The 14510-nt window shown below is 33.5% G+C and overlaps 1 protein-coding gene across 1 annotated transcript in view; it reads left to right on the plus strand.

The window, feature by feature from the left end:
* CFAP54 (cilia and flagella associated protein 54) overlaps positions 1-14510 on the plus strand; it is a 113708-nt gene that overhangs the window by 80039 nt on the left and 19159 nt on the right. Inside the window, exons 49-57 of the mRNA XM_065663998.1 lie at positions 859-912; positions 2267-2489; positions 2836-2942; positions 3916-4085; positions 8765-8867; positions 10318-10456; positions 11415-11572; positions 11770-11952; positions 13063-13189. Of these exons, the coding sequence (XP_065520070.1) occupies positions 859-912; positions 2267-2489; positions 2836-2942; positions 3916-4085; positions 8765-8867; positions 10318-10456; positions 11415-11572; positions 11770-11952; positions 13063-13189 (1264 nt within the window). The remainder of the gene's footprint in view (positions 1-858; positions 913-2266; positions 2490-2835; positions 2943-3915; positions 4086-8764; positions 8868-10317; positions 10457-11414; positions 11573-11769; positions 11953-13062; positions 13190-14510) is intronic.

Below are 14510 nucleotides of genomic sequence, written 5' to 3' on the forward strand. Positions count from 1 at the left end.
TAGGATGAGGTCTGGTTGATTTGTCGCTTGTCTTTTTCTAACTGGGTTCAGGTGAATAGCACAGGAGGTGCAACATTAGGTATCTGATGTGACACATCTAGAAGCTAAGTGCTTGCTGGACATTTGAACAGCTCTCAGAATAAGAAGGACTCATCTTCCAGGGAGTGACAGAGATGATAGAGGGCTAAATCTGGAGTATAGAATTAATCAAAGACTTAATAAAAATCACGTGGAACCCAAGTGACAGTTGTATGTAGGGCTCTCAGTTATAAGGAAGGCTGGAAATTATCTTTACCTCTGGCTTCTTCCTTCTTCTCAGTTGACTGATTTTTCTCTTGATGACAAGGTAAAGGGATTTTGAGCAAGAACTGGAATTAGGGTCAGGTTTCAGAAAATGGGAACACATGTAAGTGAAGAAATAGTTTTTTTTAAGAGCCCTCAAGGAGGCTGAGGTCTCAAGTTCCTCTTGTTTCCATTCCATTCACAGATTTATGCTCTGGTGAACAACAGAGGAGGCATTTGCTAAGTCCACACTTAGAAATAAAGAACATAAAGGCAATTGATAGTTGCTATCTGTAGAGCTCCTAGAATTTGGAATAGGACTTTTGTTGGTTTATGTCTGTTTCTTGCCTTGCTTTAAGTTGAAGACTTCTACTGAGTAGCATAGAAGGTGTAAGATTAGTTTTGGGTCTCAGGTTATGGTTCAGGTAAAGCCTGTAGAAGCCATCTAATTGTTGGTATTTATAGAGCCCTCAAAGTATAGTTGGAAATGCACATTTGTCCACTGCTCTGCTAAGTCACTTATTTTATACTCATATTGTAACACAATACTTATTTTTTGGTTTGTCCATTTTACAGGCTTTACAGAAATTTGACTCCTCAGAATCTCTCCTGACTATTACAAATTTACAGGTAAAAAAAATCTGAAGGAGCTAAAAAAATTATGCTAGACATATATATTTATTTATCTGGCATCAGTTAGAGATTAATTGGTTCAGACAATGCACCTGTTATTAGTAAAAAACAGTAAATAGAAAACATTCTCCTCAACAGTTTACCATTTCCTAAAATTTAAATTTTATGGCTCAAGGCAGAGGTAAGAGCCGTTATCACCATTTCTCAGATGTGAGACCTAATATATACAAATCTATGACTTCTTTGTGCAAAATATACTAGTTGAATTATTCAGGTTTTGAAATGATTTGTAAGGTCTGGTGTTTATCCTGCTAAAATACTGTGAAAAATGCGTCATCTAGCCTTGTAATTCCTATCAATCAGAGCTGTCTTCATAGATTTGTCCTAATATAGATGGGGGTTCAGGCCATTTCTGGGGAGCTAAAAAAACCCAAAAAGTGAGTCTGTAAAGGTTAATGAACAGTCATTTCTCATTTTAATTAAAATCACATATTCGTAAATGAATTCATTGAGCCAGTAGGGGTAAACTTTAATAGAATGTAGAAAAGAAACTGTACCATTAAAATAAATTAATAAAGTAAAAAAGAACCAGCATTCTTTCCCCTCCTTTTTCTCCCCTTTTCCCCTTCTGCTTTTCTCTCTTTTGTTTACAGTAATCTTGTGTGTCTCCTACAACAGTTTATATTAGAAAACAGAAATGAGATGTCTATCCTGACAGCTTTTGATCTCCCTAGTTTCAGATTTATTCTGAAGTTCAGCTTTTGATTTCAACACTTCACAGTCTATATGGGGCTCTTATTGGTCTCCTTATGATTTTGCAAAGCTGTCTAGACCTTCAACTTCTAAATTCATAAATTTAAAGTGAGAATATTAAATTCAAGATGAAGCAAGGTTGCTATAACAAATAACAAAAAGATCCTATGAAATACGCTAGAAGGGTCTGATACAAGTTCTTGCTTACTCTTTCAAGTTAGAGTGAATTATAACAACAGACTTTCCTTTGAGTTGAGATTTCTGAAGTATAGATTTACCTACATATTTTTTATGACCACCTTAGCTCAAAGAGTGCTATGGACACTGCAGAAAACTAGAACTTGCAGAGTAATATCTGTAACTTCAAAGGTGCACCTTCTACTGGAAAACTGATCACTTGGGGTTGTAGCATATTCTACTAAGAGGTGAATGATGTTTGGAAAGGAAAACAACTTATCCATTATGACTAAGAGCATATTACTAATATTCATATTAATTGTTGATAAACATAATTATTAATAGAGGCAGAATATACCTTGAACAAGAAAAGTGTAAAATATGTCATTTCAGATAGTCCCAATTGTTAACTTTCTTGTAGGTACTGGAGGACATATTTAATCGGAATCTGTCTTTAACAATGGTGCCACTGTGCAACCAAAACATAATGAATAAACTAACCTTAGCCAAAATGCATTTCATTATTTGCCTTTCTGCCACAATAAATAATATACCTGAAAAAGTGGAAAAACACATGTATTTTGCTGAGACCGACAAGCTGAAGGAGCCAAGCACAATTACAGCATCAAAAGGTAATTACAAGGGTGGTGGAAAAGTGCATTTCTTCTACAATTTGTTTCAAGCATATTTTTTCCACTTTTAACTGCATATGTGTGAATTTTTCATATTACAAACAATATTAATATTAAATGTTGATAGAAAAATCAGTCATTATTGAAATAATAAGCACTGAGATTTTTCAAGGTTTTTTTTAGCTAATATCCCTAATATTGTTAGAGCTGTATTCCATTCTTTCTCACTTATTTTGATATTGAAAATCCAAATTATAAATAGAGAGAAAAGGGCATGTTCTTCAAATATGAAGAGTATCCGAGAATGGTTTGGCTCTGCATCTGTTATCTGAAATTTCATCTGAAATGTATTTGACAGGTGATGCTGGTAAGAATGCTGATAAGAATTCAAGACAACAGGAACAAAACAGCACAATGATGCAGCTAGTTGCCTGTAAAGATGAATTAAATATGGCCATGCTGAAGGTAATTTGCCTTTTTCTTTTCTTTACTTTTTTTTTTTTTAGGAAAAAAGGCTTAAGAAACTTCAGTTTGTTTCAAACACATTGCTAATGCTTTCAATATAACAGAAATTATGATAGGAGAATGGCATGAATAAGAGGAGTAGAAATTTCTGTTTCTAATCTGATTGCAATCTTACTAGCCACACATCAAGTCTTGGTGATTTGGTGCAGTTTTTCAGTCTCCATGGGAAATGTCACAATCAGGTCTTGGTATACTGTTTCGACAACAAGGGAAAAGACTGAATGGGATTTCAAGGTAAAATCGTCTTTCAGACAGTGGTGTAGGAGAACATGAGAGACTTTTTGATGAACAGTGTGCTCTACAAAAAAATTTGGAAAACCATTGCCTATTTATGTGAAATGTCTTGAGATTTTTTCATGTTTCTCTTTCTGATACTTTATTTTGGAGAAAATATAACCACAGCTTATTAGCTTCTTTGTTTGAAGGGGGTTTGGTTGGTGCTGTTCTCAGCTTCTTACAGCTTTGTTTTTCAGACAGATCGTAAATTACAGTTGAATTTTCAGGATACATATCTCACTCAAGGATCTGTCAAAATATAGGTAGAAAAGAATATACTTACAACATCTTTAATGTTTTAATAGTGTTTTGTATTGTTTACAATTACTAAATATAGTAAGTAGTACAAAATTATCAAGTATAGCTACAAGATAAGAATGAAGAATGGAAAATTATTGTGGAATATTTAGAAACCTTCAAATATGTTGTAAAGCTAAATTGTAATAGTGCAGGCATAGTTAAGATGTTGCTACTTTCAATACATTGCATCTCTAAACCTGAAAAAAGGCAAAATTAATCCCCCTGCTATTTATAGAACAGGCATATTGTAATAATTTGAATAAAATACCTTTAAAGAATTTTTTTTATCTCTTTCATTATTTTTTTTTTAATCATACAATGTTGTTTTATTCTCTAGGGGATTCTACTGACAGAAACTGAAGAAAGTCTTAGACATCTTGTGCAGAACATACAGGACAAATATGATGGGGAGGTATCTCGGTGTTCTGCTGAAGATTTAGAGGTTCTTCTGGAGGCCAAACTTGAGCTTGCTTCTATTTCTCAGCAATGGCATCAAGCAGCTTTCAGGTAAGTAATATTAAAAACAACTTTATCTTGCACACCCTTGACTACCAAAGATTAAAAAGAAATAAAATCAGCATTTTTTCTTTGAATCCTTATGTCTGCATTAATATTCGAAATCTTAGTAACCAGCCGTAACAATCCCGCTAGTATATCTAAAAATGGAAGTTACACTGACATTTCATTTTTTATTACTGCTTTGTTTTACTTTTTAAAAGATCGCCAGTTATTGGTCTATGATTTCTCTGTGTGGTGGTTTTTTTGGACATAGTATACAAAAACCAAGAATAAGCTGCAATGTTCACTGTTTGTGTTAAAGTAAAATCTGGATATATTAGATAATGCATTTTTTATAATTTTAAGTGTACAGCAGAGCACTGATGTTATCTCTGAACTCCTGTATTCTAGTTTATTCTAGAATGCCCACTGTTACTGTCCTAAAAGAACATTTCTTCTTGGTGTACTTTTTGGTGTTAAATTAAAAAGTAAAATGTAACTTTTAACATACTAGAAAATATTTTTTAGCAGGCATATTGTTAGTGATAATGTCTAAAATACTGGTGTATTTACATGATCTGCCAGATATTTTCTCCCAATTACAATTTCCAAATTCTGTGATTTTTTGAGGTTCTGAATTTTTTCAGAGAACTTCACGAAATTACTGTTGTGCTGTTCTTTGAATATATGTGATACACAGAAATATGTTAACTGTTCATAGATGTTAATTTCTGAACATTGTTTTGATCTTTTAGCTAGGAGGATTCTTCTGTTTAGCATCTCTGTAATTTTAAATTAATTTCTGTTGGAAGGATAGAAGTCTAACAATACATGATTTTTATTAGTGTCAACCTCTTTTTATCTAATATTTTATTAGGTTGAAAAATCTTTGAGGGTACAAATCATTAACTAGAGATGCAGCACACAGAGGTGGTAGCATTGTCACCAGACTATATTGTGATTAGGTAGACTGTAATCAGTATTTGTAACTTTTGTTAGGTCTGACTAAACACACCAAAAGTATTACAGTAAATCTTACATTATAATAAGTGCCAAGCAAAAAGCAAAATTAACATTTCTTATTGTTGGAACACTGGTGAAGTTTTCTGTAACATTCTTAAATCAAGGTATGTAGGTGATGAAGTTGTAGGTGATTCAGCAGGCCAACCAGCAGCAGTGTTTCTTTTCCTTGTACCCAATTAAAAAATATAAATGTTTTCTTCTATGTCAAAAGCAAACTATCTTCCTTCTCCCAGATGTCTTAGGTGAATAAACAAACCTTCAAATCAGATAGCCTTTAAATAGCACAATCTCCTTTTAGCTGCTATGGCACAGCAACAAAAAAACAAAATGGCAAGAGCAAGAGGTTCAAAGTGCTGTATAGACTACTGAACTGAAAATAGTACTGCAGTATTGCCTTTCACTCAGGTTTTGTTCATGTTATTTTAAAAAGTAGAAGTTTCCCCAAAGTTCAGATACGAGGACTGTAAAAATTTCGAAGTAATGTTGTTAGTGAAGATGTGAAGTAAGAACTTGTAGGCTCTTTGTGGACATTTCTCATCTTGAAATATTAACCTATTTCAATGCCTTTTGAATTAGATGAATTTACAATAAATTTGGCAAAGAAAAAAACAACAAATCACTGGACAGTGACCTCATTGTGTTCTCCAGTGCCATGTGGATTTAATAAAATGATCATGTTAGTAACTAAGGACTACGATGAAAGATTTATGAAATATCCTGTGCACAAACATACTATGCTTTTTAAAACCCATATTAGTAGAGTTCGGACCAAACCCTGCTAAATGGGTTCCAGTATGCAAGCCATCTTCAGTACAGGACCCTTCTTTTTGACATGCAGTTGTACCTAGAGTTTAGCTCCTCTTTTGGCTTATACATTGTCTCAGATTGAAGAAACTTTCTTAGAGTATCAAGGGTTCCAATGGATGTCAAGCATTTTATAGATCATTTTTGAGAACATTCAAATTTTTGATAGATGTTTAATGGGCCTTTTATATTGATAGCAGCGGGAAGAAAAACCACCAACAAAAAAGGGTTGTTTGTTTGGGTTGTTTTTTAACCTATTTTACAATTTTATTGCACTGCCATCCATGGACACTGCTGATATATCTGCCTTAGATACAAATGAAACATTCCTTCAGACAGCTGAATGTTTCCTGCCTGCCAGCCTAGAAATCAAACTTTGCATGATATTACAGAAATTCATCATTTTTTTCCTTTGGCAAATGACTTAGTGGTGAAATTGTTATTATAGTCAGCTGTACTTTCCTATTTTGATCATCTTGTCACTTTCTGATTCAGCTGATAAAAGGATATGTATTTTGTCAAGGGAAATATATAGACACATCACTCTTGTTGACAGCAGAAGAGGGTCACAAAAATTTCATCAAGGGAAGCTTCTACATTACAGCTTCTGTCTTGCAAAAAAATTTGTGCCCAGAATAATTTTACATATAGCACTAATTCTGTTGATCTCAAGGAGACTACTTACATGGTGTCCCCTCTAAGTATATGAGCTTTCTAATTACCCAAATATGTGCTTGTCTGCTTATGTGAATACATTACTGCTTAAAACAATACATATATGAATCTTTGGGCTTGTGGTCTACATTTTATTCATGTCATTTATATGTAAACATGTAGGTGAAAGTGGTCTAATTTTCAGAATTGCTAAATGTTGACAACAGCAGTTAACTGGAGGCAGTGGTGCTCAGGAAGTTAGGTTAATAATTCTTAAAAGGCTGTATATACTCTTGGGTGCTCCACCACCTTCTCCAAATTATTTGAGAAACATTAGGCCATAGCATCTCAAACAACCTTTTGAAAAATGTCAGGTTTTGCTGTAATTTTAACTTTGATGCCTGGTTTCAGGGGAAAACTGTTCTTAATAAAAAGAATGAAAATGCAGTAGGGATATTTCATTGCATTATCCTTACTGTTGTTTTGCTTTTATAAGCAAATTCTGTTTTGTCTTTTCCATTGTTAGAGGGAAAGTTATCATCAAATTCAACATTGATTGATTCTGGTTTCATTTTGTGGAATAAAACTGAGGTAAAGGGATGATGAAGGAGATTCATAAGGCTTGAATTCTGAGAGCTGAAAGGCAAGATATTAACAGTTTTGGTTCTCATTGTTACTTTGGGGTATATCTCTGCTGAATTGGTGTAATCCATCCAGGTCTACATCACAAAAACAGTAAGCAGGCTAGAATCAGAAATGACAGGAAGACTTTTAACTACCCTCTTACCTCTGGAGGTTATCCATCCTGTGCTTAGATATATGTTGGCAGAATAATGTGAGTAATTTCAGAGTAGTGCAGCTCATGTTCTGACTTTGAGCATGAATCAAGAACTCTGCTTTTACAGCAATTAGTCTAGAACATCTCAACAGCAGCAAATTCACAGAGACTGCATCTTTCTTGCATTAAAAACTCTTTACAGTGTTCTGGCAGTGTAAAAGGGACTTAAGGTGTTCATAAATTATTTTTTCTTTGTGCTTCATAGCAGCCAGTCTTCATGTAAAGAGAGTTTCTCTACGTGAAAGAACAGCATAGATAGGAATTTTGGTTATAGATTTTTAACAATTGACCTGAGGAAAAATCTTTTAAGAGGTGAGCTAGGGATACCCTACACTACTTTTGCATTATTAGGAACACGTTTCAGTGGGCAGAGAATAAGTAGGATTGTAAAAAACAAAACAAAAAAAACCCAACAAAACCCAAGCCCAAAAATTTTTTCGAGAAGAGGTAGGAAAGTAGAGATGTATAGATGTAAGGGAAAATGTGCAATTAGAGATGGAAAACTAATAACATGAGACATTGGTGTTGGCAGTTCTATTTCGATTAGTGTGCTCTTTGAGCAACAAATCCTCTTGCAAAAAGCATCTTCTCAATAGGTTGGTTTAGCAAGTGTCTTCATATAATGAAAATAATTACATTCATGAAGTTTGCTGTTTTAAATATACATTTTTATAAATGTCATGAAATTTAACAGTGTATCTGAAAGCTTTAAAAAGAAAAAAACCCCAAACTATTAGATAATATTTTAAGAAACCTGACAATGTTTTGAGATCCCAACTCTGGGTGGGGTGCAGAGAGTCAGTGCCATGTTATTGCTTACTGATGAGGTTTTGACAGGATGACATCTAGTTCAGTTTTTAGTTGATGGTGTTTACTAAGATCCTGTGAGTATTTTATCTTGTGGTTTTAACAAAAGGATTAGCATAAAACCTGGAAAGGCTTTAAGGAACATGTTTTTTTACCTCTCTAGTTGTGGATTAGATACAGAACTCTCCTAATATTTTGTCATTTGAAGTATTTTTATATATTCTAATTTCTAAAAGCCCATTCCTGAAGACAGATATGCATAACTCAGAGCCATAGTAGAGTTCTAATTGCTCCAACTGGATAGAATATATTTTGGTTTATCAATTATTATCAGGTTATGTCTGCTATTGGTAAAACTTTTACTGCTGTTTTCTCACTTTCATACTGCAGTGAATCTACAGATTCAGGATACAGTCCAAATGCATTTGTTTTGTTCTACTGAAGCAAAAATTGGTAACTGCTGAAAGACATCTCTTAGTCAGAAATGAAGTATCTATCATAATAAAAGCACAAAATGGCAAATGTAGTTAATATTTTTTGATAATGTCATTCTGTGTCACAGCACTACTTTGGCTTTTTCTGCGATTCGACTTCTCCAAGATGCAGAAATTTTTAGGATGGAAGAGACACATCTTAAAGAAGAAAATGATGAAAAACAGTGTTTGGTATGTGTGGATATCTGTTTTAAACTACTGCTTCTTAGTATATGAAGTCTTGCATGGAGTGTTGAGTGTTTTTCAGAATACTACTAAAACATAGCAGCCATCTGCATCATGTGATTATCATTAACCTGGGGAGAAAATTATGTTTGATGTATTTTAGATACCTGCTTGCTTATAGTATATTTAATATGTCTGTAATCATAATTTTAATTACATATGGTTTGGAATTACATTTTTTATTTGTACACTCTCAATTGGCAACAATGAGAATTTTTTAACTCTCCATAAGCAAAAAAGAAAGTGGAAAAAATAGCTATAAGGTGAAAATCTTGTATTCTTCCGTTAAGGTATTTTACTTTTTCTGATTGAAAACATACTTAAGAGTATCCTCATTCAAACAGCCACACCAACCATTGCTGTTCACATCACTGCTGTGTTCCAAAATTAGCAAGAATTCAGCTGACTTCTGTTGTCTAAACCAGAGGGATACCAACGTATACTTTGGAAAGCAAATATGCAATATACCATGCATTTATTCTTGAGCACACAGCAGATCAAACTGACTTACATGGACAAAGCAATTGAGCAGTGAGGCCAGATTTTGTGGCATGGATTGCATGAAACTAGACTTTCCTGAATGCAGCTTAATTATTTTGTCTGTATTGCTTATCATGGTCTTCTGTCTTTCTGCACTTGCTCCTACATTTTCTTGGGACTGCCATGTATCCAGTAACTTGAGTTACGGCTATTTTTTTTTTTTTTTCATTTGCACCAATGCAAGCAATGATTTTTTGTATAAGTACAACACAGCTCGTGCACTGTCCATTTATTGCTTGCTGGAACAAATCTTTCAAACATGGACTGTAAAATAGGACTATTTATAGTTTCTGATGATTGCATTTATAATATGTGAGGATGGCACAGGGAGTTGAGCATTCTTCCAAACACTCCCAGTACTAGACATTAATATTTGTTTCTTATCATTCAAAATACTAAAAACTAGAAATAAAACATTTAAATTTTATTACTAATCACCAGTGAGATGCCAGAACTTGGTATTGATCCTGCTCTACAATTAAGACTTTTTATGTGCCTTAGAGTTTTGTGTAATGTTCCTGCTTGAGAGCAGTGAAGTCCAGACTGCTAGAATTTTTCTCCATGACACATACAATATATGGATATATTCATGGGGTCTCTCATAAAAACTGGTTTAATTTTAATTTGCTACAATTGATTTTTTCCTATAGGTTAAAGTTGAATAATAAATGGCTTCCAGTTATTAAAAAAATGTGTATCTGTCCTTGAAATAAACTTCTGGTTATAATGATGTTATTATTTGTGATATATTTGTATTAATTGAATTCATTTTAGACTGATGCTACCCTGTTGATTTGTTTGTAGCAGAATACTTGACTTAGAAAGTAACATTTCTCTTGCTTTCGGAAATTATCAGGACTCTTACATCAAAGACGTTCGACCGCCTCACAATGTAACAGCACAAGATCATATAAATGTACATCTATGGCTAAGGTGTCGTACAACGTTAGTGACTGCACTTGTAGCACAGATACATGGTATTGGTGATATGGAAGGTATTACCATTTTTTGGTTTAGACCTTTGATAAATTTAGAGCCTGTCAAATTTAGAAACAATTCTTATTGATTAAAAAATAAAATATTAACATTAATTCTGGGCTGTATCATCACTGAGCAATGATTTGTATTAAATTGATCTCATGCAATAAGGAAAATACATTTCTGAGTGCAAACTCTCCTTAGAGTATGTAATGCAAAGCATTATATTACTTTTCATTTAATGATCATTATCTTTTGATAAGTCACTTGCGTGAAAAGTTTCAAATGTTCTGGTGTAATTAAATATGCTTGTTTTAAAAAATACTGTTGCGCCATACTTCCAGTTTCAAAGGTCTCTGACGGTTTTTTTTCCCCACTTTTTATATCTCTAATAAATAAAATGTTCCTATATGTTCTAAAAGTGTTCTAGATTCTCTCTCTCTCTCTTTTTTTTTTTAGAATTTTAGTGAGATATTACAAAATGCAATATTGCAGTTTGAGTATGAATGACATGTTTTTAATTCCTTAGTGCTATGAACTTAGTATTAACTTTGATGCTCATGTGAGTATCAAAATCACAGTTCAGGTCTGTAGCTAAACTCTTGTTTAATCTTTTCTGGATAATTCCTGTGAAGACTGTTACTCTTTTGAAATAAGTAAGATCAGATTTGTGAATATGTAGAATATTTTTTATGGGTGAGAATGACATCTGATCTACAAAATCTAGTTAGTTATGCTGGTGGCTTAAAGAATGCATTTGGATGAATTTAAACCAAGTGAAATTTAAAAGCTAAGTTTTTTTTTCTTTCATTTTGAAGTAAATTTGGCACAGAATTAATGAAGTAGTAAATTTGGAATTTATAATGTCAGGTTTTCTGTAAAGTTTTAGTATGGAAGTGACTTCTTAAGCATGGTAGAAGAAACTGTCAAGTCTTTCTATCGAATTTTTATTATACATATATTCTCTTATTTTAGAAAATTATGTGGCTGAACGCAGAAGTGTGCTAAAAGAAGTAATACTAGAGTCAGAAGCCTTTGGTGATACTGAGACTCAGGCTGAAATGATGGTGCAAGCTGCTATTCTTGACCTGCAAGAAAAACGTCCCGTGTCAGACATTAAACTTCTTGTGGAGGTCTGAGCAAAAAGGAGAAACTGTTTGCTTTTCTTTGATGTATTTTTCGTGTAGTCAGAGCAGCTGACGCCAGCATTAAATAAGCTTGAAACAGTGCCTCTAAAATAGATGTTTTTTTTCACTTTTTGTCATTTATCCTCATAAATAGACAGCGAAAGTAGTAACTGCTTTGGTTTATGTTGTCCATGTCCAAACAGAGTATCATCAGTTTACTCCAAGAGGATACATTAATTTCCCCCCCAGCTTCTTTGACTCTTGTGAAAAGTATGCTTCTGCTGGCAGACATACTAACACTGCAAACAGAAGATACAGAACATTGCTCTTCTACAATGGAACCATTAAACTTACTGATTTTGGCACATGAGCTTACCATTAAAGCAGTGAGTATATGTTGGTGATTCACACAGCATTTGCAAATTCTCAATTATCTATCTAAACTATTTTAGCGATTTATTAAAAAGGGCTATTCCTATTAACTGATCAATTTTCCCTAGATTACATAGTGTAAAGAAATAATTAATCTCGACAAATTTATGTATGCATATTCATCATGCGTACTCATGTATGTAGTCTGGTGTTTTTATACAATTTGAACATACTGAATACTTGCAAAATGTACATCCATATGTGATAACTGGAATACATAGTTCAGCTTTTAAAGAGATGTGGAACACTCTCTTTTCCTATTTGAAATAAGGGATATATTTATACTCGGCACGTAAAGGAGGATGCACATCTCATAAAATTGTATCTTAACTTAGAATGATTTGAATTAGAAAGTCTACATAAAGCAGCCTATTGTTTATGATGTTTTAGATTGACAGATTGTTGTAATCAGTATGAAGAAATTATTTCCATGCAAAAATTCCATTTACCTATTTGGTGATCCAAAACCAGATACGCACTTCTGCAGTCTTTACTAGTTCTTGATACAGTTTATGAAGAAAAGCTTTTGAATCAAATTCTTTCCTCATATTTCCTAATACAGAAGTTTAATCCATTGAAATATTTGTTTACCTAGCTAATAAAGAATCATGTGAATAACTTGAATATCAGAAATCCGCTTGTGAGACTTACTAGCCTTGAAGCGATCTAACATTTTACAGCACAACCCCACTACCTTATTTCCATGAATGAAAAGTTTGACTGTTTCATACATGTTATTTTTTTTTTTCCTGGCCTTTGTTGGATGTCACATTTCTTTGTAGAAATGACAATTTCTTTCAAGGGCTCAGGTTACTTGGGAGATCTATTGTTTAAAGACTGATTTGAGGGAGTTCATTGAAATTATTCATTTGTTACCAAACTACTCTGCAAAGAAGACAAGTACAAACTGATGTAAATGAGTTTGGGAGTTTCAAGCCTTTTCTAATGCTCTTTTACAAGACTCATTTGAGTTCCAGGTTTTTGCCATGCCTAACTTACTTTGTTAAGTTGCTATTTGTTTTGCTGACTGCAATTTGATTTTACAAAGTATACTCTTTTCATAGATTTTTGTTTGCGGAGAACCCATTGAACAGCAAATAGATGACAGTACCTTGACATGCCTGGTCCTGCCTACAAAAAATATCTACTTGCCACACATGAACTTGCTAGCTCAAGTCAAAATGAGAATAGGTAAGAAAAATGCAGGTCATTAATTTAATTTTTTCATTACTTTTCACTCATATTTTATGCAACAGCAGATAAACATGAAAACTATTAAAGGACACAATAAATAATTTTCATTATACAACTAAAATATTGCAAAAACTAAGAATCGATGCCTGTTCAGCTCCATGTAATGTGTGTAAGCAACGTACAATACTTTCAGGAACTGTGATCAAGAAAGGCTTAAATATGAATGTTATAGCTCGCTAAAATTAATGGTAAATTCAATTTTTAAAAAGTGAAAGTTAATAATACTTCAACAGCTTCTGTACAAAATGTTCATTCTGTGAAAAATTCCTATATAAGTTCCATCTCCCTGGAAGCAGTTATATGGGAACTAACTAATGATTTAGTATTTACCAGTCACCATGGGATAGTGGTGATAATTATTTATCCCAATAGAATAAATAGTGTCTGTTATGGTTGTTACCCTTTAATAACTTCTCTTGCTAACTTTTCTTTATATAGAAACTTGGAAGTATGCTGAATAGTAACATAAGAAAACCTTTAAGATCTGTCTCAGATTTGTTGCTATATAGCAAATATAGGAAAAGGGATATTGCCTCAATGTTCTTTCTGCTAAACTTAATTAGGTGTATATCTGAGTTATAATGGATTAAAAAATCTAGAAATCACTTACTGCACTTTGGTTCACATTGTGGAACATCTTCAGAGTGCTCTGACTTCTTTTTCAGGAATATATGCTCTGGGAGAAGCACATTGGTGCACCCCAACCATTACTTTTTATTCAGCCGTTAGGACTAGAATAGAGGTAGTCCAAAATAAATAGTCTGAAATGAATCTGCTGTGGCTGTCTGTTCATCAGCTGGTTTGCTCTAGAGATCCACTCACATTGTGCTTTACTGCTTATCAGCACAGGCATGGCCAGCCTTACTCATAGCATTGGCCATGCTTGACCAGTTCCTGTTTCAGAATCCACATTTTTACGAAGATGCTATGAATACAGATGAATATTTGGGAGTGCAGTACAAGAGGGATGCAATACATCAAAGATGCCTTTAGAACTGGTTAGCACAGAAGGAATTTAGAAATGCTTGAAGAAGTTTAGGTTTTGCCTGCAACTGCCAGGTCAAATAGGGTTATAAAGTGGTTTATTGCTTATCTTTCCAGATAGTTTGTGAAAGGGTTGATTTGTGTACCCTGAGATTCTTCCAGATGGTTTAGGTAAACCTCAGTGGCATCATGAAGTAGTGAAACAACATTATAACTCTGTATTTATATCCATTAATCACTTGGATTTTTAAGAATTGCTTTATAACAGAAAATA

This window comes from Lathamus discolor, chromosome 1, assembly GCF_037157495.1.
Source record: "Lathamus discolor isolate bLatDis1 chromosome 1, bLatDis1.hap1, whole genome shotgun sequence".
Lineage (NCBI taxonomy): Eukaryota > Metazoa > Chordata > Aves > Psittaciformes > Psittacidae > Lathamus > Lathamus discolor.